This window comes from Alternaria triticimaculans, assembly GCF_023758025.1.
Source record: "Alternaria triticimaculans strain BMP 0046 chromosome Unknown scaffold_4, whole genome shotgun sequence".
Classification (NCBI taxonomy): Eukaryota; Fungi; Ascomycota; class Dothideomycetes; order Pleosporales; family Pleosporaceae; genus Alternaria; species Alternaria triticimaculans.
Genome location: NW_026055961.1, coordinates 61,999 through 88,423, shown reverse-complemented (window position 1 = coordinate 88,423; position 26,425 = coordinate 61,999). Strand labels below are relative to the sequence as shown.

The 26,425-nt window shown below is 53.5% G+C and overlaps 12 protein-coding genes across 12 annotated transcripts; 6 read left to right on the top strand and 6 right to left on the bottom strand.

The window, feature by feature from the left end:
• Positions 1 to 573: 573 nt before the first annotated feature.
• Positions 574 to 4,249, top strand: J4E78_003645 (uncharacterized protein; the record flags this gene model as incomplete). Its single annotated transcript, XM_049364282.1, has 6 exons — positions 574 to 909; positions 962 to 2,330; positions 2,382 to 2,779; positions 2,972 to 3,578; positions 3,629 to 4,067; positions 4,123 to 4,249. 6 exons carry the CDS (start codon positions 574 to 576, stop codon positions 4,247 to 4,249), a joined length of 3,276 nt encoding a protein of 1,091 aa, XP_049223360.1.
• A 738-nt stretch (positions 4,250 to 4,987) lies between these two features.
• Positions 4,988 to 6,372, top strand: J4E78_003644 (uncharacterized protein; the record flags this gene model as incomplete). Its single annotated transcript, XM_049364281.1, is given in 2 exon segments — positions 4,988 to 6,268; positions 6,280 to 6,372. The coding sequence occupies 2 exon segments, from the start codon at positions 4,988 to 4,990 to the stop codon at positions 6,370 to 6,372; spliced, it is 1,374 nt and encodes a 457-aa protein (XP_049223359.1).
• Positions 6,373 to 6,862: 490 nt separating this feature from the next.
• J4E78_003643 (uncharacterized protein) lies at positions 6,863 to 7,435 on the bottom strand (the record flags this gene model as incomplete). Its single annotated transcript, XM_049364280.1, has 3 exons — positions 6,863 to 7,017; positions 7,077 to 7,269; positions 7,361 to 7,435. The coding sequence occupies 3 exons, from the start codon at positions 7,433 to 7,435 to the stop codon at positions 6,863 to 6,865; spliced, it is 423 nt and encodes a 140-aa protein (XP_049223358.1).
• Positions 7,436 to 8,093: 658 nt separating this feature from the next.
• On the bottom strand, positions 8,094 to 9,581 carry J4E78_003642 (uncharacterized protein; the record flags this gene model as incomplete). Its single annotated transcript, XM_049364279.1, has 1 exon — positions 8,094 to 9,581. One exon carries the CDS (start codon positions 9,579 to 9,581, stop codon positions 8,094 to 8,096), a length of 1,488 nt encoding a protein of 495 aa, XP_049223357.1.
• Positions 9,582 to 9,939: 358 nt separating this feature from the next.
• J4E78_003641 (uncharacterized protein) lies at positions 9,940 to 11,886 on the top strand (the record flags this gene model as incomplete). The annotated part of the gene is made up of 5 exons (XM_049364278.1): positions 9,940 to 9,961; positions 10,012 to 10,056; positions 10,107 to 10,206; positions 10,257 to 11,275; positions 11,324 to 11,886. The coding sequence occupies 5 exons, from the start codon at positions 9,940 to 9,942 to the stop codon at positions 11,884 to 11,886; spliced, it is 1,749 nt and encodes a 582-aa protein (XP_049223356.1).
• A 1,297-nt stretch (positions 11,887 to 13,183) lies between these two features.
• On the top strand, positions 13,184 to 14,415 carry J4E78_003640 (uncharacterized protein; the record flags this gene model as incomplete). The annotated part of the gene is made up of 3 exons (XM_049364277.1): positions 13,184 to 13,333; positions 13,383 to 13,867; positions 13,926 to 14,415. 3 exons carry the CDS (start codon positions 13,184 to 13,186, stop codon positions 14,413 to 14,415), a joined length of 1,125 nt encoding a protein of 374 aa, XP_049223355.1.
• A 360-nt stretch (positions 14,416 to 14,775) lies between these two features.
• Positions 14,776 to 16,179, bottom strand: J4E78_003639 (uncharacterized protein; the record flags this gene model as incomplete). The annotated part of the gene is made up of 1 exon (XM_049364276.1): positions 14,776 to 16,179. The coding sequence occupies one exon, from the start codon at positions 16,177 to 16,179 to the stop codon at positions 14,776 to 14,778; it is 1,404 nt and encodes a 467-aa protein (XP_049223354.1).
• A 1,176-nt stretch (positions 16,180 to 17,355) lies between these two features.
• Positions 17,356 to 17,916, bottom strand: J4E78_003638 (uncharacterized protein; the record flags this gene model as incomplete). The annotated part of the gene is made up of 1 exon (XM_049364275.1): positions 17,356 to 17,916. The coding sequence occupies one exon, from the start codon at positions 17,914 to 17,916 to the stop codon at positions 17,356 to 17,358; it is 561 nt and encodes a 186-aa protein (XP_049223353.1).
• A 1,050-nt stretch (positions 17,917 to 18,966) lies between these two features.
• On the top strand, positions 18,967 to 20,121 carry J4E78_003637 (uncharacterized protein; the record flags this gene model as incomplete). Its single annotated transcript, XM_049364274.1, has 1 exon — positions 18,967 to 20,121. One exon carries the CDS (start codon positions 18,967 to 18,969, stop codon positions 20,119 to 20,121), a length of 1,155 nt encoding a protein of 384 aa, XP_049223352.1.
• A 159-nt stretch (positions 20,122 to 20,280) lies between these two features.
• Positions 20,281 to 22,091, bottom strand: J4E78_003636 (uncharacterized protein; the record flags this gene model as incomplete). The annotated part of the gene is made up of 4 exons (XM_049364273.1): positions 20,281 to 20,532; positions 20,593 to 20,697; positions 20,749 to 21,965; positions 22,019 to 22,091. The coding sequence occupies 4 exons, from the start codon at positions 22,089 to 22,091 to the stop codon at positions 20,281 to 20,283; spliced, it is 1,647 nt and encodes a 548-aa protein (XP_049223351.1).
• A 545-nt stretch (positions 22,092 to 22,636) lies between these two features.
• J4E78_003635 (uncharacterized protein) lies at positions 22,637 to 24,585 on the top strand (the record flags this gene model as incomplete). Its single annotated transcript, XM_049364272.1, has 5 exons — positions 22,637 to 22,942; positions 22,996 to 23,272; positions 23,519 to 24,255; positions 24,315 to 24,405; positions 24,467 to 24,585. The coding sequence occupies 5 exons, from the start codon at positions 22,637 to 22,639 to the stop codon at positions 24,583 to 24,585; spliced, it is 1,530 nt and encodes a 509-aa protein (XP_049223350.1).
• Positions 24,586 to 25,004: 419 nt separating this feature from the next.
• J4E78_003634 (uncharacterized protein) lies at positions 25,005 to 25,997 on the bottom strand (the record flags this gene model as incomplete). Its single annotated transcript, XM_049364271.1, has 1 exon — positions 25,005 to 25,997. One exon carries the CDS (start codon positions 25,995 to 25,997, stop codon positions 25,005 to 25,007), a length of 993 nt encoding a protein of 330 aa, XP_049223349.1.
• Positions 25,998 to 26,425: the final 428 nt, after the last annotated feature.

Below are 26,425 nucleotides of genomic sequence, written 5' to 3'. Positions count from 1 at the left end.
AGACAACATTGTTCAGTCTGCTCAACTGCGACCCCATGTAGTGTCCAAGTCTAGAGATCGCGATCTCGGAGTTCGTAGCCCGCACAGTCGGACCTTCATGTCCGACCCAGCACGCGACCGCCGTACCTGCCCATCCAGCGTCCTGTCGCGTGGACCTACTGCATCGGGATTTTGCGACAACACTCAGAGTTTCGATGGATAGAAGACGAAAGACCAAGGCAGCGTCCAAAGACGGTAGCTGTCATACACGCGGTGCATCGTGCCCAGAGGGCAACGTGCGTGGAGAAGTGGGGCAGGCTAACCAAGAGAGGCGCGATAGTCCCGCGGCCTCTTCTTATCGTGTTGATAACAACGTTCAAGACTCTGAGTTGACAGATGGGAATAATACAATGCGTTAATGGCTTGACTGATTCGCCAATAGGCCGTGATTCGATTTGAAGAAAGATATTCGAGATCGCGCTGCGATGCCGTTAGATCGTTGATCTGCCTCCAGTATATAAGACCCCGCTGGACCCTGACAGCTTTGAGCGATCAACCTTATCCGACCACCGTCACATCACATTCATCCATACTATGGCGCTCGATCGATTGAAGCAAGCAGCCTCGCACATTACGGGCGTTGGAGAGCCTCCACACCCATTCGACCCTTTGAGCGAATCCGAAATTGAACGCGCAGTCGCTATCATCCGAAAAGAGCACAGCGATGTGTTCTTCAACGCGATCACCTTGTTGGAGCCGCGGAAAGCAGAGATGATGAGCTGGCTGAAAGATCCCGAGCATACACCACGACCACATCGAGTTGCTGATGTAGTTTGCATCGGCCGAGGCAGCAAAGTGTACGATGGACATGCAGATTTGACCGAAGGCAAGATCATTAGCTGGGCGCTGACTGATGATGTTCAGCCACTTGTACGTTAGAGAGTGTGTGAGTGCGAATTACATCCTGCTGACTTGGATCTAGATCACAATGGAAGACCTCCAGATTGTGGAGACGATTGTGCGGAAAGATCCAAAGGTCATCGAACAATGCGGCCTGATTGGCATTCCACCAGAAGACATGCACAAAGTTTACTGCGATCCCTGGACGATTGGTTACGACGAGCGATTCGGCACCAAAGTTCGTCTTCAGCAAGCGCTCATGTACTACCGCCCACACCCCGATGACTGTCAATACACGTACCCATTGGATTTCTGCCCGATATACAACTCGGATACTCAGGAGATCATTCATATCGACGTCCCACCTGTTCGGCGACCGCTGAACCAGGCCCCACCGAACAACTATCACGCAGCTGCTATCGAGGCTGAAGGTGGTTTCAAGACAGATTTGAAGCCCATCAACATCACACAGCCAGAAGGCGTCTCATTCAAGTTGGACGGACGATACATCAGCTGGGCAAACTGGAAGTTTCACATTGGCTTCAACTACCGCGAAGGCTTGGTTCTGTCTAACATCACGTTTGACGACAAGGGCACCGTTCGCGATACGTTCTGGCGCCTATCGCTCGCGGAGATGGTTGTACCTTACGGCAACCCAGAACACCCACATCAGCGTAAGCACGCTTTCGATCTGGGAGAATACGGCGGTGGCTACATGACCAACTCACTTAGCCTAGGCTGTGACTGCAAGGGCGCAATTCACTACATGGACGCTGCCTTTGTCAACCGCGCCGGCCAGGCTACAACGATCAAGAATGCTATCTGCATCCACGAGGAAGACGCCGGTATCCTATTCAAGCACACAGACTTCCGCGACGACAGTGTTACGGTCACTCGTGCTCGCAAACTCATCATCTCTCAAATCTTCACAGCCGCGAACTACGAGTACTGCGTATACTGGATATTCCACCTTGACGGAACGATCCAGCTGGAGATTAAACTTACGGGAATCTTGAACACCTATGCGATGCTTCCCAGCGAGGATTTGAAGGGCTGGGGCACTGAGGTATACCCCGGAGTGAACGCGCACAACCATCAGCATCTCTTCTGTATGCGCATTGATCCAAACATTGATGGACCGGAGAACACCGTTTTCATGGTCGACGCGATGCGTGGAGAAGGCGAAGTTGGCAGCGCAGAGAACAAGTACGGCAACGCTTTTTACGCGAAGAAGACGAAGCTCAGCACTCCTGAGCAGGCGGCAACGGACTACAATGGCGGAACGAGCAGAACATGGGAGATGGCCAATACGAACAAGCTCAACCCATACAGCAAGAAGCCAGCTTCCTACAAGCTGGTCAGCAGAGAAGTGCCTGATCTACTACCCAAGCCTGGAAGTTTGGTGTGGAAGCGAGCCGGTTTCGCAAGGCATGCGGTGCATGTCACGAAGTGTAAATATCTCCAAATGATTATATACGGAGCCCTTGACTAACTTATCATAGACGACGACACACAACTCCACCCAGCAGGCCGTCACGTTCCGCAAACATCTGGCGAGCCGTCCCAAGGCATACCCGCCTGGATCGAAGCCAACCCCAACGAGAACCTCGACAACACCGATGTCGTCCTGTGGCACACATTCGGTATCACGCATTTCCCATCGCCGGAAGACTTCCCGATTATGCCTGCTGAGCCCATGACGCTACTGCTGCGACCGCGCAACTTCTTCACACGTAATCCTTGTATGGATATCCCGCCTAGCTATTGCAGTGTTCCGAGTGGTGTTAAGCAGGGAAGTACGCTTGTGGATAAGTTGAGTCGTATGGCGTTTGGTGAGGAGAAGAAGCCTGAGAGCGCGGCGGATGCGACTTGTTGCTCGGATCAGAAGTTTGGTGCGGGCGTATGATAGAGATGCGGCATGTATGTTTAGTGTGTTCATAATGGAGAGTTCTCTTCAGTGAAGTGATCGTCACAACTACCTCCGTAAAGTGTGAATGTGCCGCCCAGGCAGACCATCGCGACATGCTGCATTGCTCACAGTGTCGGCCACGTGCGGTGACGTAGTCCCACGCGAGCTGTTCGCGGGTAGTAGCTCCGCGGGTGGGCCCAAGCTTCCACCGAGTCCGCATCCGACATCTTCTCCCCTCCACGATCGCCCGCGCAGATTCCAGCCACGCACAGCAGCCGCGATGATATAGCACCGATATCGCAACTTTCCCAGCACCATCTTCGTCCCACCAAGCCTGAGGATGTTCCTGCCGATTTGGACGGCCCACCATCCGAACCCGCAATGCCCCGCGCATTCCCACCCGTAGAGCAAAATGATAAAACGAAACGAGCAAACGTGCCCAGGAGCGCCCTATCAGCGTCTCTGGTTGAGAGCGTAGCTGGCTTCAGCGCTGGCGTCGTGTCTTGTCTCGCTGCCCATCCACTCGATCTGCTGAAGAACCGCCTGCAACTCAACACCACAAGTCGATCGCGACCTGGCGACTCATACCGCATCCTACGCAACGTAATCCGAGATGAAGGAGGCGTACGCGCACTATACAGGGGACTATGGCCGAACCTTCTCGGTAACAGTCTGGGCTGGGGTCTATACTTCCTGTTCTATGGAAACCTGAAAGAATTGTTCCAAAGTAGGAGGCAGAAGGGCGAGCATCTGGGAAGTGCCGAGTTCTTCTCCGCGAGCATCATCGCTGGTATGTTTGGAGATACGGAACTCCTATGGGCATCGCTAACAACTTGCTAGGTCTCCTCACCGGTGCCTGCACGAACCCAATCTGGGTCGTGAAAACGCGCATGCTCGAGCGCGGCGCGAACCATCCTGCCGCATACAAGTCCATGAAAATTGGCCTCCAGCACGTATACGAAACCCGAGGATTGAAGGGCCTTTGGGCAGGCTTTCTGCCCTCGTCGCTGGGTGTACTACACGGTGCAGTACAGTTCAGCATATACGAGAACATGAAGAAGAGAAGGGGGACACATATTGGTGGGCAAGATAAGCTGAGCAATTGGGAATATGTGTATATGAGCGGTGGAAGCAAGCTGCTTGCTGGAGCAATCACGTACCCGTACCAACCTATACGCGCGCGGTTGCAGCAATACAACGCTGCACAGCAGTACAGCGGTCTGCTAGATGTGCTCAGGAAGACGTACCAGAACGAAGGGTTCCTGGCGTTTTACAAGGGGTAAGCAAGCCCCTGCGCTATACACACCAGTGGAAAACAAGGCTAACCTTCGCAGTGTTATACCCAACACGCTACGAGTCATCCCAACAACAGTCGTCACGTTCCTAGTATACGAGAATACGAAACTATATCTACCAAAGATGTTTGCGGATGACGAGCAACTAAGTCATGACGAAGACTAGACACGAGAATATACGCACCCAGCTACCATACCGACCCGCGCTTTACTACACGATATTTACCGATATGAAGACAGACGTAGACGAATCAATATCACACTGTTAACGACTTCCATGCGAGATATATGAAGAAGCACCTCGACATACTCCGAAGTGAAGGCAGCCACTGTTGAGACGAATAAACTGCGGCCGATGAAACATCAGTTGTCCGTCCTTCTCTGTTGCGAGAAATCGAGCTCAGCATTTCGACTAGGGCTGCTCGGTGCTCAGACTACACTGATATCGGGCAGCTGGGGATTGACATTGCGCAGAAATTGGGTTGCGCCGTGATAGCAATCCCTACTATCAGGAGCCACTCACCTGCAGCCTCTGGAGTGAATCCGTGTGTAGTTGCCACTTTCCACAGTCTACCTGGCTCGATATGAGCGATTCAATCAGTCTCTCTTAGGCTGCATGCGATGAATCACTTTTACACGTCAATCACAACCATTGAAAAAGCTTACCTTGAGGTAGTGAATCTCGAATCACTTAACATCGAGTAATGAGTTGCCGGTGCTTCACCGCGACCGTCGTAACCATAATTCAACCAGCACGCGGCCTCAACCAGTCTACACTGTTTCCGCATCGAAGTCTGCGCAACCACGAACAGCGATGGCTTCATCAGACAAGCTTCAACGTAGGCCTTCCATACTCAGGATGGGCAGGAAGTCTCGGCCGGACCGTCTTACACCTTCTGCCAACATGCGGCCTTCGACTCCTACATTATCCGAATCTCCTGGCTCTCAACCCGAGCGTCGTCACAATGGCCTGCGTAGGTTCTTTGGAAAATCTCGCGAGCCAGAGGCACAGAACCGAGTGCTTACACCGCCCTCGTCATCTCCGGCACCAGCAGCGTCCCCACTCATCATCTCGAGGTTCGCCAAAGCATTTGTAGACGCCCTAAACGTCACGCAGCTCTCCAGCTTCCTCATCTGGATACTTTACTACGAGGTCGTTGAGCTGCCGGAAACCCCAGAGGCTTGGTATGCACCAATCGACAATATGGACATGCGTGGGTGGGTTGCGCTAGGAGAGTTCCTGGCAAAGACACAAGAGGCGGGTGATGGATATGGCTTCGATCTGATTGTGTTGGACTCCATCTGTGATCGAATTCGATTATCGCGCCCGATAGTCCACACGTTATTGATTCGCTTCGCCGATCCAGAGAAGATGAAACACAGTATTCTCGCTGCAGCAGGAAGCATATTACCAAAGCATGATGCTACGACGATGGAAGCTCTCGAGGCCGCGCAGTCGAAGTTGGAAGACTTGCACAAGTTGGCAAGCCATCTAAAGCCCCAAAAAGGGTCACAGTACGAACCGTGGCAGACGATCATTCAAGAACGTCTACATGCGTTTCTGGACATGGTAGTTGGCCCACGCATTGCTCATCTGCATACGGGCAAGCCGCTTACGACAGTTGCAACATCAGAGCAACTCCCGAAAGAAGTTGCAGAAGGCATCAGGATGAACTATCTCTACGAAGCCATGCAACAGGAACGCACTGTACCATTGGAGCGCTATGGTATTCGTCAAGGCCATAACAAACATGGACACCAGACTCTGAAATCGTCTTCGTCTCCTGTAAACGATAACGAGGTCGAGCGATCGCGTAATCATGCTATTGCGCTCATGGCCGAGAACCGTGAACTGCGTTCTGATATCGCAGTCCTGCTGCAGGACAAAGAGAGACTGATCAAGGCAAACGAGAAGCTGGCACAAAAGGCTTCTAAGCTCGGTCGTCTACAACCTGCAGGCTACATCCGTTCGCCTCCCTACAATGACTGGCCCGAAAACACATCAGGCAAGGAGAAGGTTAACGGCGAACAACCAATCACTTCACAAATCCCACTGCGCCCAACCCGTCCTCGTTCGGTCTCTACCGGCGACATCGAAGCCCTCGCTACAGCCCTCGAACAGGGACTCAACATCAGCACGCATCATCGCCAAAGCTCCGAGATCCTAGCTCAAAAATACGACGATGTGTTTTCCAGTTTGCATTCTTCTCCGCTGCCCACTCTCCGGCTTTCGGCTCTTCCACCACCATTGACGCCTTCACCATCGACCAGACCGATGACTCTGGGTGATGCGCCGAGGAGTGGGAGGCGTAGTGGTATGATCTTCGATGGAAATGACATGAGTCATTTGGCTGGGGGAGGGACGCCGACGGCGGAAGATAGTGATGAGGATGAGAATGAGGATGGAGGGAGGAGTGGTGGGTATGTTCCTGTTACGCCGATGCCGCAGGGGAGGAAGAGGTTTGATTTGCTGGAGTAGGGTGAGGTGGAAGAAAGATGTGGGGGACGTGAGTGCTGGAGTGAGCGGATCTACCTGGATTTAGAGGGTGTACAGTATGTATTCAGAAGGAAGGCGGAAGCTTGGATGACCAGAGGTACACATTGTAGTCATTGCATTGAGTATACTTGCGTAGCATAGAAGCTAACGCACGCTCGATGAATCCAATTCGACTTTGCTGACTGCTAGTCTCAGCGCGTACGCGTCGACAGCGAAGCACAGGCATACAGAAGCGCATATCTGTTCGATGACCAGTGAAAACCACCAGAGTCCCCAATTCCTTTAGACCTCCTCAATCTCGTCAATGACCTCTTCACCAGCCTCTAGTTCCTCCTCAACAAGACCCTGAATACCCTCCTCCTCCTCAAAGACTGGCTCAGGCTTGATCTTGGGAGCAGCCGGAGCCTTCTTCTTGGTAACGCGACCGGTCTTGACAGCTGTCCATTTGGTCAGTACGTCCGTCTCATCTAGTCATCCAATGACACACAACACTCACCCCCCTTGACCGGACTAGCACTGCCCTTCTTCGCGCGTGTCTTGACCGGGCTCTTCGCAGCAGCAGCACCATCACCACCAGCGGCTTCTTCCTTGAGCAAGGTGGCTGCCTTCTTGAACTTGCGCATACGGTTCTCAAGCGCGTCGTAGGTCATTTCGCCGCCGTAGAGAGTGGCGATTTCGCGGATGTTTACCTGGGGGGAGGGGGTGGTTAGTATGGTAGTATGGGTGGTTGAGGGGGATTGTAGAGGAATTGTAGTGTAGGGAAGGTAGAGAAGGACGTACTTTGTTATCGAAGCTTGCGAGGGTTGCGATGAACAGGCGCTCGAGTACCTCTGGGTTGGTCCAGGTGATCGGCATTGTGGTGACGAGGCTGGTGAGTGTTAGTACAGCTAGGAATCTTGAGACACTGCAGGGGCAGGACATGATCATGGTAGCGATCACGTCCAGCGATGGTGGGAGGGAAACGCAAAGGGCGAGGCCGTGAGCGGCTGTCTCGAGCTGTCGCGACCACTCTCCAAGGCGCGAGCCCGCTCACTTAGGGAAATGTTGGGCAGCTGGAGAACTTACTTGTTGGAGATGGTTGGTGAAGCTGTTGGTAGGTATCAGGGGATCAATGACAGACGTCGCTGATGTCGAAATTGTTGTTAGGGTGGTAGAGTGTGTGAGAGCAGAGTTCAGGTGGCAGAAGGTTCAAGATATACGGCGGGAAAAGTGAAGGTGACGGTAAGATACTGAAGGGCGCAGCTCTGCCCGCTACTCTTCTCCGCCTTCACACCGCTCGCGTATCTCCCACGTGCGTGACGTGGTGAAGGCACGTAAATTTGTCGAGATACGACAGGACCGATGCGGAAGGCAGGCTATGGGATTACAGATCAAAGTGACGAGGGGAATATCATGGGTATATTGGCAGGTACCGCGCTCGAGCAGATAGACGTAATATGCAGTACCTCCACATATCGCGAGACAGTGACCAATCCTATCTGATCGAACGCAAACTCTGGGTATCGAAATTACATCAAGCCTTGACCTTGGTAGCCTTTGCATCCTCGCGCGCTTTTTTGTCCTTTTTCCCTTCGGCTTTATGCCGCTTCGCCTCCTCTCTCGGGTCAATAACCAACAACTCTTCTTCGTTTTTCCGCTTCCACTCCAAGTCTTTCCCTAACCTGTCTTTTGCAAAACTGAGCGAATGCGACATCCACCCTGCGTCGTCATCAGACTCCTCCTCATCCTGCTTGTCCCAGGCTTTACAAGACTGGCATCCTACTATGAAATGTAAATCACATGCGCCTTCTTCTTCTTCTTCGTCGGCTCCGTTCGCGTCTCCGTTGCCTTGGTTGCTCGGTGCTTCCTCTGGTAATGTTGGAGTGTCCATTTTCGTGGCGGCGGTGGAGTCTGCTGAGTCCAGCTTTGATTTGAACCGGTTGAGAATGTCCAGCGCTGACTGCTCGTCCTTTGAATTGCCGCCTGCTCCGCGTTTCCGTCCCCGTGTTGTAGTTGACGGTACCATTGACTCCAGTAGCGACTTCTTCCTGGCTGGCCCTGTATCTTGGGCAGCTGTGTTCCGCTTCATCGATGCCTTGAGGTCGGCAATCTGCTGGTTGACGCGGTCTAACTTCGATCGCTTCTCGGACTCAGGCGACAGTTCTCGTGGTGGGGTGCGCGCTTTGGGTTTGGGTGGTGATTTGGGAGTGGCTTTGTGCGCAGGTTTGGGCGATGGGGATCGTGGCGGCGACTTTCGCGACGGTTTGCGTATGGGTATTTCTCTCGTCTCCTCGGGTGCTTTGGATGCAGGCTTCTCATCCCCTGCGCTGACTAGCTTGGTGTTGAACTTGGGCTTCTTCGCGACCGGCGCCGCATCAGCCTCGGCTTCATCCCCAAAGCTGAGCACGTTCTTGCCAGCCTTCCTCTTCGCCTTCTTGGGCTTCTTGGTCTCGGACTCTGTCGTCGTAGCCACCTGCACCCTCTTGACCATGTCCTCGAACGGGTTTATGATGATCTCGGCACCCGTGACCTTGGTGGGGTACATGGGCTGGTCGTCGCTGCCGTCGCGTATCTCCGCCTCGGCCATCTTCATCAGGTTGTAGATGGTGTCGCCGGCGACCCTGCCGAACATGGTGTTCTTGCCCTGCAGCTCTGGGGTGGCAGCCAGGGTGAAGAAGAACTGGCTGCCATTGTCGTCCTTCTTGCCCGTGTTGGCCATGCCCAGCAGCCCCCGTCGCGTGTACTTCAGCCGGCTGTGGAACTCGTCGGCAAAGGGCTCGCCATCGTAGCTGCTCTCTCCGCCCTGCCCCGTGCCCGTGTGGTCGCCGCCCTGCAGGATGAAGCCCTTGACGAGGCGGTGGAAGACGGTGTTGTCGTAGTAGCCATCGAGACACAGCTGCAGGAAGTTGCGCGACGTGATGGGCGTCTGCTTGGCGAAGAGCTCGATCTCGAGATCGCCCGTGGTCGTGTGCAGGACGACTTTGGCCGTCGGGTTCGGCTCGAGGTTGTACGTCGTGGCCATGTCGGCGACGGAGTTCCGCTATCGAGGTGCGTTATCAGGGCGTTATCAGTGCCGTTGTCCGGATGCGCCGTGGTTGCGCCCGTGGAGGATTCGCGAAGTCGCGTCCCAACTCTGTCGCGAATTTGTTGGCCAGTGAGCGCTGAGCTGCCCTGCACGGGCCTCGGCAAACGTGCCCCGACGTCATCTTGGCTTCTCACCCACCATGCACTTGCGTCTGCATGCTTTCACTTAACTTTCCGCCGCCCGACACAGGACCGATGCCTTCCATATAATACCGCTGTTTCTCAACTCTCACCGCTTCTGGTTCTACCCGTCTATCTTCTGGGTCTGACTTTGCGTCAGCTTGACAGTTGGCACCATGTTGCCCTACATCAACGCACGTACGTGTTAGCATGATGAGCCACTACCACCAATACTGACCATGGTGAAGCTTTTGAATATGTGGCTGGTGCGCTTGGAAATTCGGCTGATGAGCGTAAGATCTCACATGGCACATGTGGCTGATGTTCTGCTGACTCCACCCAGTCAAGCTCATTTTCTCCTTCTACCTGTCGTATCCTCTAGCTGCCGTGTTGAAAAGGATTCCCGACAAGGACCCATGGAAGAAGAATGTCTTCGTCATTACGTGAGGCTCATCAAATATTGCTTTGGATGAACTGGTGTTAATGGCTCCAGCGTCTCCATGTTCTACCTTGTTGGCCTTTTTGACTTGTGGACCGGCCTGCGGACCATCTTCATCAGTGCTGGCGGGGCCTACCTCATCTCCTCTAAGATCCACTCGCCGTACATGCCATGGATCGGATTCGTATTTCTCATGGGCCACATGTCGGTGAACCACATCTACCGACAAGCTGTGAATGACCCATCGGTCTTTGACATTACCGGAGCTCAAATGGTCCTGGTCATGAAGCTGACTGCTTTCTGCTGGAACGTCCAGGATGGTCGCCTTCCGGACTCTGAGCTTTCCGAGCAACAGCGCGCCCACGCTATCCGGACAATGCCCAGCATGATCGACTACGTCGGCTATGTCTTTTTCTTTCCTGCCCTCATGGCTGGTCCAGCCTTTGACTACGCCGATTACAGTCAGTACATCACTACGACCATGTTCACCCTCCCACCAGGCACCGATCCGTCCAAGGCACCCCCAACGCGCAAGAAGCGGAAGATTCCTCGCAGCGGCATGCCTGCCGTAACCAAAGGAGTCTACGGAACTCTCTGGCTGGTCGCATTCATCAAATTCTCCAGCTGGTACTACCCTGAATTCTACCTCGGGGATGAATACATGCAATACAACTTTTTCCGCAGGATCTGGCAGCTCTACATGCTTGGTCTTACCACGCGTATGAAGTACTACGCAGTTTGGAGTCTATCTGAGGGATCTTGTATCCTTTCCGGAATCGGCTACAACGGTCTTGACCCCAAGACTGGTCGAGCTAAATGGGACCGTCTCACCAACATCAAGCCACTCGAGATTGAGGCCGCGCAGAATGCTCGTGCTTACCTTGGTTTCTGGAACATCAACACCAACACTTGGCTGAAGAACTACATGTATCTTCGTGTGACACCAAAGGGACAGAAACCTGGCTTCAGGGCTACGCTTGCCACATTTGTGACTAGCGCATTCTGGCATGGATTCTACCCTGGCTATTACATGGCCTTCATTCTGGCAGCTCTTGTACAAACTGCTGCGAAGAGTAGGTCTCTGATGATGCGCTATCTGCTTTCATGCTGACATTCACCAGATGGCCGCCGATTGATCCGTCCGCTGTTCATGACGCCAGACGGGAAATCACCTCTACCTTCGAAGCGATACTACGACCTCTTCTGCGTCGTCCTTACACAGACTGTGTTTGCGTTCGTAGTCGCTCCCTTCATCCTTCTTGGCTTTTCGGATACGATCAAGATCTGGGCACGGGTTTACTTCTACACTCTCATCGGTGTGGCCGGATCATTTGCTGTCTTTTCGCGGTCGTTCCCTATCCGCAAGCAGCTCGTTCAACTTCAGACGGCTCGTGCGCCCCCAGCGGCAGCCACCACATACGATGATCCTGCCATTGAGAAGGCAGCACGGGAGGAGATTCGACGAGAAAGGCTAGCGAGGACCAACTCGTCAGACAGTGTTAAGAGTCACGCCAAGATGCCTCTCCTGGGTATTGCGGATGACCCCGAGGCGGAGATTGACGAGATCGTGGCCGAAGTCAAGGCTGAGATCGAGCAAAGGAAGAGGAGGGGCAGCGTGATGCAAGGGTTTGATCTCAAGCAAGCCGTGCAGGACAAGCTGAAGCAGTTCAACAAAAAGGGGTAGAGTATGATACACTGGCGGCGATGCTCCAGTAGCAGTCGCGGGTACATCTTTGTGGTATAGGGATGGGAAACAGGCCGGCTTGGGGATCAGCCGTCCAATATAGCCTGAATACATACTCAGTAGCAAGAGTCGTTGCGGACTTGATTCCGAACCTTCCCGCCTTTCACCGGATTTATCACAGGCCTTTGTGCACGTTCGTCGCTTCAGCCCAACGTCAAAACTTCGGGCAAATCATCCCGCCCAGTTCAATCGTTCAGCCCAGCGCGAGCCATCGGCGACCACACATATTCTTCGCTCGTGTCTGAGCTAGCGGGTGTCTTGCGTGCTAAATGTGGCGCAAACTCTATTGCCATGTGGTAGCTCGGTAACGCCGGCCTTTTGACACCGACGCCGCGTCACTCCAGCGCCGCTCACAAAGTTTGCGGCATCTTCTAGCTTCGGGCGTCAAGAGGCTTCTGTCACCGAAAGTTACTTTGAACTCCCGAAATCCCATGGAGAATTATGATCATCGCATCGTCGCGTGGTCGCACAAGTTGCATGCGATTTTGTAATTCGAGGCTAACGGCCTAGAACGCGAGATGCAGTGGCTGCTGCATGATCGGACCGACGAATCGTATAATCGATCGCACATCCCGCAGGTCTGAGACTTCCTAGACGCACATCTGCACGGAGCGCCCGTCGCCTCATGTAGACGACTCAACTCCTTCCTTCAGGTCGCAACGCTCCCATGCCGCGTGGTTCATTTCCGGGGCCCAGGTACCTGGAGGGTCTATCCCAGTTCAGCCCGCTAGACGATCGTGTTCTCTCAGGCTTCTCCGTCGCTACATGAACGCTTGGCTGGAATTCGTTGCCGGACGTGCAGCTAACGGTGCCGCTTCCTTCTACAGGCTTAACGCTCGAGCAATGCACTTATACCCATTACTAGACATATTGCAGCATTTGTGGTGTTTTCGCCATACTAACCTGATGCGACTCCACTTCCCGACGACATGCTTCTAGTGTACCGATTCCAAACACGCCATGTCGCGTGTCAAGTAGTCGATCTAGCATCCCATCACTACCACTCTTCGTTTCCGCCCCAGTGTACGGCGAATACCGAGATGATGGACTACAGGCATTGGGTATGATCGGGAACGTGGGCGATGCGCCGGAGCTGATCCTTCTTCATGGTTCCCATCCCCACAGCCTTTCTTTGCCTTTTTTCGCTACGATCCTCGCATGCACGCTCAGTACGCATGACTGCATATTCTCGCGGGCTTATACGAATTGGTGGTCCTCCAGACTGATCCGCACCGAGATGGGTGTGCCGGATAATGGCCCTGTAATTGCTGGAGTAACGTGGATGTTGACGATATTGAGTGGTGGGTTTCTGGCTTTGAGATTCTATGCGAAGTTATCGAGGAAGCAAGGGCTTTGGTGGGATGATCACATCCTGACTGTCTCATGGGTAAGTCTGAGTCTTCCATTTGTATGATGTCTCTAACGGGAATGAACAGGTCCTCCTTCTCGCGCAGGCTATCATCACACAAGTTGGACAACAAATGGGATTCGGAAAACGACTGGAAGATGTCAACCCCAAATACCTCATGACCATCGCAGTCGGAATGTCCGTCGCCGCATCGATATCCTGCTTCGCCTCCACGCTTTCAAAGATATCCTTCGGCGTCACTCTCCTCCGCCTCACCTCCGGTTACCTACGCGGGTTCGTATGGTTCTGCATCGTGACCCTCTTCCTCATAATGCTGCCAAGTGCGCTGGCTACATGGGTCCAGTGCCAGCCCATGGCGAAAGCTTGGAACAAAGATCTCCCCGGAACATGCTGGGACTCCAGCCACTCAATCGACTATGGTATCTTCAACGCTGCATGGTGCGCTGCGGCAGACTTTGCGCTAGCACTACTTCCATGGTATCTCATATGGGGATTACAACTGAAGCTCCGCGAGAAGATCGGAGTGGGCATCGCCATGAGCATGGGTGTATTGTACGTCACTTCGAGCCTACACGACTGGTGAACAGTAATACTGACATCACTCCCCCAGATCCGGTGTCTGCGCCATAGTAAAAGGCGTCTACGTAATCCAACTCGGCCAAAAAGACTTCTCCTACAACGGCAAAGAACTCACCATTTGGACCGGCGTCGAAACCGCAACCGCCATCATCGCCGCTTCCATCCCTGTCCTCCGCGTTTTCTTCAAAGAAACTATATCTTCTTACTCGCGCTCGCATACCAAAACCAACCAAAGCGTCCCCTTGTCCCGATTGAACCAAAGCCAACACTCTACAACAACCACGACTGTGCATGCGATGGGCAAAGGCAAGGAGGGCCGTTGGACGGTGATTGAGGATCAAGGAGATGATTGGAGTCAGAGGGGTATTTTGGAGGATGAAGAGGTGGGGAGGAGTCGACGGGGGACGGTGTATGAGGAGGATCAGATTATGACGACGAATACGGTTACGGTTACGATTGAGAGTGATGCGAGATCGTTGTCTGATCAGAAGGCTAGGTCGTTTTTAGGAATAGCGCATTGATATATCTTTTAATGAAGTTCATGGCAGTCACTTCTCAGGATCAAGAAAGTGTCACATCTGCATGGGCGTTGGGAAAGAGATGAATATTCTCACGAGCACACCATCAGGTCTTCATTGATTCACCATGCACTTGGGGCCAATGTTAACTTTCATCAGTGTCATTTGGTATCCACAGTCTTCATCGGAGACAGTCATCCTTGAAGTCCCTGCAACCAGCCGATGCCGGCGCCATATGTATACCACTTAGTCATCGCCATATCCCCTCCCATGGTATCCTCAGTTGTTGTCTTCCGTCGTACCTAGTCATCAGTCCCTCACTTCCCAAGCCTGCCGCTTACGCCGCTAGTCATGTCGTCCTGGCTAGTCGTCATCGATAACCATCGGTTCGTCCGCGTTGGCACCATCGAGAATGTTGATGGAGGATTGGCTGGACTCCGGTGATGGTTTGTGCTTCATCCACTGTACTCGCAAATCGAAGGTCATCATCTTCCCCAAAGCGCGGGTATAGCGATCAGGTCCAGTAGGCACCTCCTTGAGAGCGGCTACGCGAAGGTGATTGAACGAATGCATCTCTTGGTCATTAGACAGAAAGGTGGCTGGGGCCTCACCCTGAGCGAGGCGAAGAAGAAATACATCATGCGCAGTTTGGGTCATCCGGGGCTCTGCTTCGTTGAGATCGAATTCGTCGTCGCCGAGTTGGTTGTAGACATCGCACAAAGGCTCGAGCATGTCGTGCTCGTGGTCCTTCACGAACTTCGCGACCGGGGCCCATAGCTTGTTAGAGATCGTGCGGTCATCTTCTTCCTGGCGCTGCAGAACTTGGTCCCAGATGCTAGGCAGCTCGGCAGCAGTGGCTTTCAGCCAAGCCTTCATGTGCTGGTCATCATCCATAGCAGCAAAGTCCAATTGATGGCGAGAGTCAATGCGCGATGCCTGTTCGAAGAACCATGAAGACACAGTCTGCTTGGGCCAGAAGATGTTGTATCGAGAAAGGTAGAGCCACATCGCCAGTGCATACGGTGCCTCGTGGACACATCCTCGCTGCTGGTCCAAAAAATCGCGAAAGCCCTTGTGGATGATGAGACCGGAATTGTCGTCGCATATGCAGACTGTATTGGTGCCATGCCAATCCTCAGGGCAGCCGTAACGCTCGTCAACGAACCTGTCCTTGGTCATTGAAAGACCTGCGGGTACGGCCCATCCTGCATCAGCAAAACGCTTGAACCATCGAAGCAGGGTCTGCGGACGCATAGGGTATTGAAGACCGGGTGCTTGGTACACACCAGCCGACGAGGTCGTCTGTCCAGCCAAGTCCTCTCCGACGTGTTTGGCGAGGGTGGTCAGTGTCTTGTTTGAACTCTTGAGAAGATCATTCTCGGCCTTGAGGACACCAATGAGCTTTGCAGCTGTAGAGGACGAAGCGCGCTCGAGCTCAGCTATGACACTGTCGACGAACTGACTGTCGGTGATTGTGTCATTCCAGTCCTTGAGCTTGTCATCGATTGGCTTGCTAGTGCGGGTCCACTGTTCCCAAGCTGTGGTCACGGCTTCTCTCTTTCGGAAAGCAAAGTCATCGTGGGCGCTGGTGCTGCCAGTCCCGCTGGGGTCATCGCCAGGAAATGTAGGGTTAACGGTGTCAGCGCCGGTGGGCCTGTTCCTGGGGATGTCTCGAGAGGCTGCATCGCTGGGATTGTTGGAAGCAGCAGTCATCTCGCTGTCGGCTTGCTGTGTAAGCGCGACTTGGAGAGCGCTGGGATCCGCCATGGTTTTGTCGAGTGCGGTGGTGGAGATGTGCAGAGATAGGGTGCAGAAACAGTGTTGACCTTCATTACTTGAGCAGCCTCGCTTATATAAACAGAGGTGAGAGCAGAGATTGCAAGACGCGGTGACGGAGCGGCGATACTAGGTGACGTCAAGCCCTCTCACCTTGACTTTTCACGTCACAAACCAACGCAAAATTACTCGGTAACGGCTTTGCAGCCTACTGACTACTGTCCGTCATCCCCGAAGCTGCGTGACCAGTCGGGTGTTGAACCAGGATTGTACGATACAGGCTTCAAAGGCTCTATTGACACATACTGTTGAAGCCATCGAGAAAGCTGTGCGGCTCAAGATCTCTCAAAATCAGGTAAGAGAAGCTCGGAATGACCTGGGCTTTGTTCTTTCCGCATCGAGAAAAGTGAACGCATGGAGACGAGTAGGGCCCCGAAACACAAACAGAGAAGGTTACGTATGCGGCTAGTGAGATACGGGGGACCAAAGACGATGTATACATGTAGGATGAAGTTTACGCGCTCAAACACGACTCGCGATTTGAGCACATTCTCCAACGTGTCATATGCATCGTGTTTGTGCAAGTGCCAATTCATTTGTGGTCTGCAAGGCTCGATAGATCAGTGACGTTACTGTGACTCCGCAGTTCTGTCTAGATCGCGACTGCTACAGAGGAAGTAAGCTTGCTCTACCTCCCGATAAATATAATGCCTTCGAAGATCTGGAGGCACTTGTTCGCGGTGTACAAAGAATTTGGATAACGCAAACGAGCCGTTTTAGCGTTTGCTCTTGCTTCTGACGCACGGATGGATCGACCAGATGCCTGGATTCCGGCTTACTGTGGCCTATCGTCACCTCCGCGTGCCCGGCGTATCGAGCGGCACGGTTTTCGTCGCCCTTGTAATCGTCTCTGCGGTCTTTTCCGACATCAACATGCCCCGGTCAAAGTCATCCCTTGTTCCAAGAACAGCTTCCACCGATGTCCAAAATGCTGTCGAAGTGGACACAACCGTGGTGGTTATTAAAGTCATCGCTCGGCGGAATGCATAGAACTCCTGGTAGGTCTGTCTCACCAAACTCTCGTGGCTTGAGGGCCGGCTTGTTTGGCATCACCAGCCGAAGGCGAGGGGTCCGGGGTGTCATGGCTTCCTCCGACGCTTCGGTAGGCTATTGGAAGGCTGGGTTGTCGTCGGCTTGCTCGTCTACGATGCCGTGCGCCAGGTCTCCGTCTGGTGTACACATCCAGTCTTCAGGCGACGGCAGATATTGCTCATCGCGCGGTTCGATCATGAGGCCGCTGTCTACGGTAAGCAGCTGTATCGTTGTATAATTGCACCACCTACTCTTCGTACTCGCCAAGTTGGCTTGAGTCACCCGCGCCCAGCATCCACATTGCTTCCTCTGGAGACAGAGGCAGAGCGCTGATAGTATCTCATCGGTCAGATCCTCCAATGGCTTGACAAGAGACATCGCGGTCTCGCTAGTCGTTCTGTCAGGGGCAGAGGCGAAATCATCTGCTGTGCCGCTGCAGTCGTTGAAGTGGAGCGACGACGTGCACGGGAGCGGGCCATCATCTGCTGGATACTGACTAAGAGGCGGTGGAGAGCTATTGGTCATCATGGATTCGCTAGCAGGTGATTTGAGCCTTTCTTTCATCGCCATGTTTGCCTTGACTGGTGCAGGCATAACGTTCTCAAGGTATGCGACACCCCAGTTGGTGAGGTCCATGGCGGTGTCGATTTGGCCCGGGTCTGTTCGGTCCTCCGCGAACTTAGCGGGAGCCCAAACTCAGTCGGCGTGTTGAGCAGAGTCACCCATTCTGCCAGGGAACCGATGTCGATAGGTACTTCGATTGGCTTCAGAGTTGCCGGGGCTCGTGCAGTGAAGCTAGTGTATGCAGTCTGAAGCCTTGTCTCCAACACCGCTGCAGACGGTTTCGGTTTCTTCTGTTGTTTCTTCTGTTTCGGGGTATTGATGAGAGATAAGAGAGGAAGAATGAGAATGAGGAATGAGATCAGAGATGAGATGAGGATGAGTGATGGTGGATGAGTGATGAGGGATGGTGGATGAGCAGAACGTCGATATTGGCCTCGCAAACCTTGGAAGTTTTACCCAGTCGCGATGTTGATGACTGTCGTGCTTTCCCTCCATGGCAGCCGCGTCATAGAGACGCGTGCTTTCCGTGAACGCCCATGAAGCTCCAGTCTGCGGGGCGTTCCTTCCATGAAGCTCTCACTAACTTACCAAGACTCGACACGCGACGAATACGAGCAAAATAAATACTTACATCATGATCGTATTATCAACTCACAAATGTATCCCAGTGTATACAACAAGATCCCAGGTCGATGTCTTTCTCGGTTGATCGAAGCCAGCGACGCGGGGATTGCCGGACGGCACGTGTTTCGTTACTCAGCACCCGCCGGTGTTTCAGCTACCTTGCCTGCTCTCCAGACACCACCCTTCACTGAGCATGTATCCACTGCGACCCACCGGAGAGCGTCCGCGATGGCCAGACCGCCAGCAAGACGAGCATGCGACAGGTGCCATGCCGTGAAAGAGAGATGCAGGCGCGTCCCCGGCCAGGATGCCTGCGAGCGATGCCAACGCCTCCGCAACTCATGCCAGACCCTACGACCAGTTGGCACTGCTGGCCGCAAACCTCGGTATCAGCGCACCGAGGGTACGACACGCAGCCCGCTACAGACGGCTCGGAGCGACAGCCTTTCTGTTGCTTCTTCGTCACCCAGATGCCCAGCCTCGGCCGCGAGCCCAGCGATGCCGGATTGGGACATAGTCGCGCTGCCCAGGGCTCCATCCCCGTTCGCGGATCTGAGTGAGCGGGAGATGCACCTCGTCAAGGGCGTATCCCAAGGCCAAACGCGCATCGACCAGTTCCTCATCGCGCCAAGCTTCCGCATCTGCCACCACAAAGCCTTCGCGCGTCAGCTCCACAACGCAACGTCGTGGGTACAAGATTCGTTGATAGCCACCGCGGCCCTCCTAGCTTGCGAGTACGAGCCTGGCCCAAACCATGAGGACCGAGTCATTGGCCACAGGCGGGCTGCCTCTGCCGTTTCCACTTTACGGTCTGTTAAAGCCGTCGACCCTGGAGACGTTCAGACCGTGTTGATGCTTGCAGTGAGCGCCATCACGTTTGCCCTGCACATATCCGGGAGCTCATTAGAGATCTGTCGACACACTCTCGACATCATCAAGCCCATATACGAATCGACAGTGGAGCTCAGTCCGGACTGTCAGGCCTTCGTCATCTGCCTCATTCAGGCGGAGACCGAAGAGTGCATCATACGGGGCGAGGCTCCAACCCTGCGGCTCGAAGTCCAAGAGACCGATGACATGGTTGATCGATATATGGGAATTGCCTGGCCTATGCTACCGTATCTTTACGATGTTTGCAAGATCACCGACTCGCTACGCCAGAATCCGAACCTTGATCTATCTGAGATTACGCAAGCTCTGAACGACATCGAAGTCGCCGTCGAGGCCTGGACGCCAATCCTGCCCGTTGAGCAAATCAGTCGTTTTTTGCAGGAAGAGGTGGCTAGCATCATGTCTCAAGCCAAACTATATCGCTGGTCGGTGCTGCTTATCGTACATCGACTGCGACATCCATATGGCACAGCGTCAGCGAGAGGCACTGTCATTTCAAATGCTATCTTCGAAGAGCTGCGGATGATACTCCAAATCACCAAGCGCTCGGTGCCAGGCGCCATTATTCCATATGTATTTGCTTGCTTCGAGCTGGTCGATTCTGCTCAGCGCGAAATGGCGCTCGACAAGATCGACGTCGTCATCGAGTTTTCGAAAGAATTGCGAACAAAGGTCAAGAAGCAACTCATGGCATTTTGGGTCATCAAAGATAGCACGGCTCAAATTCATTGGAGCGAGATCGTTTCGTGGCTTCCACGATGAAGCTCTCGACTATGGAGAGCACACAGCCCAAAAGACAATGCCTTGGTGGAAAGCATCTGGGTGGGATGAAGATACCATAAGAAGTTGTTTGTGCAGGGACACTCTAACCGCTCTGCTTTTCCCAGGAACAGCGTAGCGATGCGATACCCATCACGAACACTACTCAAGTGTTCTATGGGCTGGTTGTCGCATTGCCATGCGCTTGTATTTCGTCGCCGTCGCAACCCTGATCTTCTTGCCCCACAATAGCAAGGGGATGGGGATTAGCAAGATCGCAAAGCATACAGCCGCCGTGATGATGGAGACGTTCTGTATACCCATATTGTTCGTCCACGGCGTGAGTGCGAAGAGGATGACCACGGCGAATAGGTTCCGGACAAAGACGATGCCTATCATAGCATCTCCGAGGATCTGAAGGTTGTCATGTCAGTGGGAACTCCGCTTCGAATAGACTGGGAGCTGTCGACTCACCTCTTGATAGCAATCTGTCACGTATGATAGCGCGACACCACTAGCTAGGACAAATGTGAAACCGAACAGCCCGAATCCTACGGCCAATATCATCCAGTGCAGGCCCTGAAGAAGCTATTAGTGAACCATCATTACAGCCAGGTGCTACCAACATACCCTGGCTAAGGCTAGCCCAAACATCAGGATACCGCCCGGGAGTAGGAATGCTGAGATAAGAGTGATCCACAGGCGCATTTCTGGTTCGTAAATGCCTCCATTCCGCCTAGCGAAGTACATGATCGATCTGTCGTTCAGGAAACCACCCGCGAAGAATCCAAAGAAAGTGCCAACGAACGGAGCAATATTCATGAGTCCAACGCCAGAGGCTCCAAAGTTGTACGGTGGTTGCAACAGGTAGACGGCCTGTAATGAGCTCATCAATGCCATGCACGCCAGCAGGGTCCCATAAGTGAGTGCAGCAAAGGCCACGGCAGGGAAAGTGAACAAGACAACGATTGGCTGGTAGAAGTGATGGCCGATGCGTTGATTGGAAGGGGTGACGATGGCCATGCGCTGACGATAAGTCTTTCGTGGTAAGGAGGTGTCAATTCGGGATTGTATGCGCTCCATGGCGGTGTGCTTTGCGTCGCCTTTGCCGTCTGTGGCCTTTTGCAGCCCTGAGTCGGGACGGCCGTCCTCGAGTCCATCCGAGCCAGAAGTGCCAGCCGTATGTGGCACACTCTGACCATTGAGAAAAGGGACGTACTTGGACTCTTCGAAAAAGAACATGACGAGGACGAAGTTTAGACCGAGGAAGATTGTGCACCACCACCAGATCCATCTCCAGCCCTGCGACTCCACAACGAAGCCGGCGGCTACCGGGCCGAGGGAGGCACCCACGGACGTGAAGACGAGGTACCATGCGTTCATCGTTCCATGTTGATGGACGAAGAACAAATCGGCAATGGTGATCTGGATGACGGCCTCGCTGATAGCACCGCCCAGTCCAGCAAGGAAGTTGCTGCCCAAATAGTCACCATAGTTCGCCATCTGGGTCTGCCACAACACTCCACTCAACTGGAGCGCAGAGCTGAGCAGGTACAGAGGTCGTCGTCCGTACTTGTGTACGAACGGCATGAAGAGCATGCAGCCGACTGCAAGCCCAGCACAGCTCATAGCGCCTCCATTATTCAGCTGATCGTTGCTGAAGCCCAGTTCAGGCGCAATTTGACCCCATGATGTCGTGCCGCTCTGGAGCTGTACAAATGTCCAAAGGACAAAGAAGCCGGTCAAGCCGAAGTTGATGGTCTTGCGCAATTTGCTCCAGTTCAAGGGGTCATCTGGTTCGGTGCTAGGCACTGGGTGGAGGATGACGTCCGTTGCGGGTCCCGTCACTACAGCGGGACAGTCAGTGTGCGGTCTTTACAGCGGCAAATGCGAGTCTTACAATCCTCTAGTCGTAGCGTTCCCGGAGCCCAAAAAGTGCCATCATCCGGTCTGGAGCCACTGCTGTCGGCCATCGCTCTCAGGAGGGTACGAAACAAAAATAATCGCGTTGAAGAGGTTGTCTATCACAGGCATGGAGCTTGTTGCGTGGAAAGCTTCCCCACTGTTACCCAGAGCTTTCGTGCGTATATATACCACAGCGACCGCTGAGGCAGTGTCAGCTGTGTTCTGTACGTTATCTGCGCATCCCTATCTCGAACTCCGGATTGCGTGTTTCCGCAGGCGAACGGGGCGAATTGGGCGAATTGCGAATTAAATAACCCACCGGCTTGGCGCTGGCGGCTGTGGGGTAGTGTCGCGCTAACGTCTGCCGCTCAGACACGAAACGAAATGTTGCTCCGACACGGCCAGATATCAACACTTTGCCTCGCGATCATGCGGACGAGATCTGGACCCCGCATTATTCAGCTACGGATAGATACTACGGCATCTGAGTGTTCCAATGATATACATATCTTAGCATCTCCGGATGCTGGCCATTACCAATATTACGCGTCCGACCCGTATCTCTCCAACTTGAATCTTTCCGAGACTTTGCAATTCCCTTTGTTCATCAAATATGGCTTCCGCTTCATGGGAAAGTAAAGTTGCTGCGAAGCAGCAGTCGAGTCGCGAGAAGATACCAAAAGAATGGCTTCTTCCAACATCAGTCACGGACATGCTTCAAATGCCGCTTTCGGAACATCCAAATCGCTTGATGAAGATGGGCATTGCACGAAAGTCGGGACTGTTGAATGAGAAGGAACTTGAGATTACCGAGAAGTATACCGTTGAAGAGCTGTTGAAGCAGCTAAAGGATGGTACTTTGTCGTCACTGGAGGTTACCATAGCGTTCTCGAAGAGAGCAGCTATGGCACAGCAGCTGGTCAGTTCCATCTCACTCACAATGAAGGGCAAGCCACTAAAGTAGCGTTGTAGCTGTCTTGCCTTACAGAGACATACTTCCCTGAAGCACAGGAGCGAGCACGCTTCCTCGACAGTGAAAGAGCAAGCGGCCGTATCGTAGGCCCTCTCCACGGTTTACCCATCAGTATCAAGGACGCTTTCCAGGTCGCTGGCTCAGCGGCCACTATTGGGTTTGTTTCGTTCCTGGACCATGCGGCGTCGAAGGAGAACTCCCCGCTTGTGGATATCTTGCTCGAGCTAGGCGCAGTCGTATATGTCAAGACCAATATCCCTCAGACCATGATGGCAAGTTCACTGTCCCATCTCGACATCAAGAAAGCTCATGAACTAATGGGATACAGACGGCTGACTCACAGAACAACATTTTCGGGCGTACTTTGAACCCTCACAACACTGCCCTCACTGCGGGAGGGTCGAGCGGAGGCGAAGGTGCCCTTGTTGGATTTCGAGGATCTCCACTCGGTGTTGGAACAGACATTGCAGGTCAGTACATGTCGTTGAAGTTGTAGTGATCAGACTTGCTGATCTACACTAGGATCAATCCGCATACCCGCTCTCTGCTGTGGCACCTACGGCTTCAAGCCCTCTACAGCGCGCATTCCAGATGGCGGACAAATATCGCCCGTATCCGCTGGCAACAACTTTTTCAACCCGTCCGCTGGTCCCCTCGCAAACGACATACAAGCTCTAGGCATTCTGTGTCGGTCACTCCTATCAGTGAGACCGGCCTTGTACGACGCCTCTGCTCTCGACGTTCCTTGGAGAAGCCTAGAAGTACCACCGAGCGCGCCGAAGCTAAGACTGGGTCTTTTGGCCGAGGACTCAGCCTTCCCCTTGCATCCGCCGGTTAAAAGAGCGCTAGCACAAGCTGTCAGCGCGCTCGAAGCAAAGGGCCACGAGGTGGTTCCTATCGCGCCGGCGCGCGCTCAGGTCGCCAATGCGCTAGCACTCGCGTTTGCCTTCTTTATGCTTGACGACACTCCCCCGACGCATGTAGCCGCTAGTGGTGAGCCTGTTGTTCCTTCGGTTATTCAGTCCATGGAGGTTTTCCATTCTTTCAAGTGTGACTTCTTGGACGACTGCAAGGGCCTGGAGGGCATCAAGAAATTAGCTGCGCTCAATGTCAAGCGGGATGCTATCCAAGATGGGTGGAGGAAGATGTGGAAGGAGGAGAGATTGGACGGGGTAATCGGTCCGGCTGCACAGCACACGGCGGTCGCGCACGATACATACGGGTTACCGCCGTATACGCTACTGTTGAACGTATTGGATGTAAGTCATGCTTACCCATCTCGAAGTGGCTGTAGAGAGCATTGTTAACGTCAAGCCAGTATCCCGCATGCGTACTTCCCTTTGGTAAAGCCTCAAGCGCTCTGGATGCTGAGCCCTTTGTCATGGGCCCTGGCCAAGTAGGCCCGAGTTGTAAGTCGCCGTCTTGACTCTTTGTACGGGTTTGAGACGCAAGCTAATGTATTCAATGCAGATAATCCCAAGCTCGTGGATGGTGCACCGACTGCCATCCAGGTCTTCACGAACAAGATGCGCGATGAAGAATGCCTGCAGGTGTCTGCTATCATCGATGAGTGCTTGAAAGCTGTGTAAATGTCCTTTTTTTGTACTTAAATGAGCATACTTCGATATCGCACATTCTACCACTTGCAACTTCGGCGTCGCACTGCAACGTCTTGTATTCTGCGAGATGTCTTCAACACTGCTGTATTTGACTGTCTGCAATGTCGACCGCTCGCTCCTGCAACATGATCAATGCGGTGGTAATCACCATGTCAACCAAGAAAAAAACTGAACAGGCCTACAGCCTACATCAAAATGGAAGCACACAAGATAGGTGACCTGGCGGCGATGTAGGCTCTAGACCTGTTCAGTTTTATTCTTGTATGAGCTTTCACTGTCTAACCGATTTATCTCGTACTCATCATCTCATCATCTCGTCTCGTCGTCCACTCTTCATAGTCTACATCCTTCCACTGTACAAGTCCATCCAAATCGTCTACCATTTCCCTCTAGTGTGCATGATCCTCGCCGCAACCGCAGTCAGGCCCAAATTCGCGTCGGGCCCGTCTCGCTTCCTCCTGCCATGGCTGCAGGGTGACCGCCCTCTTCGTCTCCCGTTCCCACTTTCCATGACCCTTCTTCTCGTTGAGTTCGACGAGAGCATCCAGCCACGCGGCAAGTCTGTACCCCGCCTTTGCGAGTTGCTTCGTAACGACAGGAATAGCAGTGTCCCAGTAGGCTCCTGACAGCTCTTGCGCGAACACTGCATCAGGGCCGTTGGGAATGACAGTGGAGCACACGAACTTGTTGGCGTCACGCGCCCAAGTCATGGAGCTGCTGACGGCATCCTTCGCCTTCAGTCCCTTGAGCCACGTCTTGCTCTCCTTCTTGAACTTGCCATGCTTCACTTCCGCGGTGAGGTTGTTGGCTAGGGCCAATGCATTGGCTTGGGAGAAGTTGCCATAGGCTTTTTGCGGGATTGCTGTGTCCCAGATGGAGTGCAGGTTCGTTCGCGCGCCATTGAAAGTGACGTTGATGAGGTTACCACCTACGGCGATATTCTCCACGTGGAGTGGCTGGTGAACATCGCCGACGAAGTGGATGACCCATTTCAGGGCTCTTTGCTGTTCGACGATGCCAACTGACTTCTGGAAAGCGCGGCTGGAGTAGTTGGCGATGGCGGAAACGATGCAACCCTCCTCAGGACAGTCGCGCTCGTAGTCGATATTGCAGCTCTCAGGCGGGTTGTCGAGCGCATCGATGTAGTGGAGAACGGAACTGAACTTCCCCTCCGGCTCAGAGCGGAAGCTATCAGCCCAGGTAGCCACATTGGCGAGATATGCGGATGAGGTGTCGTTCAAGAGGGTCTGCGCAAACTTGGCCGTCTTGTGGGAGACGAGGTTCTGTGCCATGTATGCCACTGCGGTGTGGCCGAGGGAACCCCAAGCGGAGGCATAGGGAACTGCCGCAAGGAGAGGTAGAAGCGACTTCGATGGTGCCATCTTGAATGTTAAAGTTATCGGGCTGGTCGAAGTGAAGCAGGAAAGAGGCTTATTGTCATGCTCACGCAGAGGACATGCGATGTTATAAGCAGCTGGGAACGGCAACGAAGTCGACCAATAGCTTTGATGGTATCGGCCATGGCCGTTTCGTCGCCACGATGCTTGATCGAGACCCTGTAGAGCGTGAGCGATGATATGCAGGTCCATGGGGATGCTAGCCCAGAAAGGAAGGTGCTACGCCACGATAGGCAGGAGCTGGTTAGCCGACCTCAACTTGAGCCTCTGTCAAAGAGCACGTTGCCCGTCTTGATTGGATAACCACAAAAACACAGCCGGAGATGAACATCTAAAGATCCCGTGGGCAGGGTAGCACGTTGTACGAGTGGGTGTCTAATGTATGTACCTACAAAACCAATGCAGCTAACAAT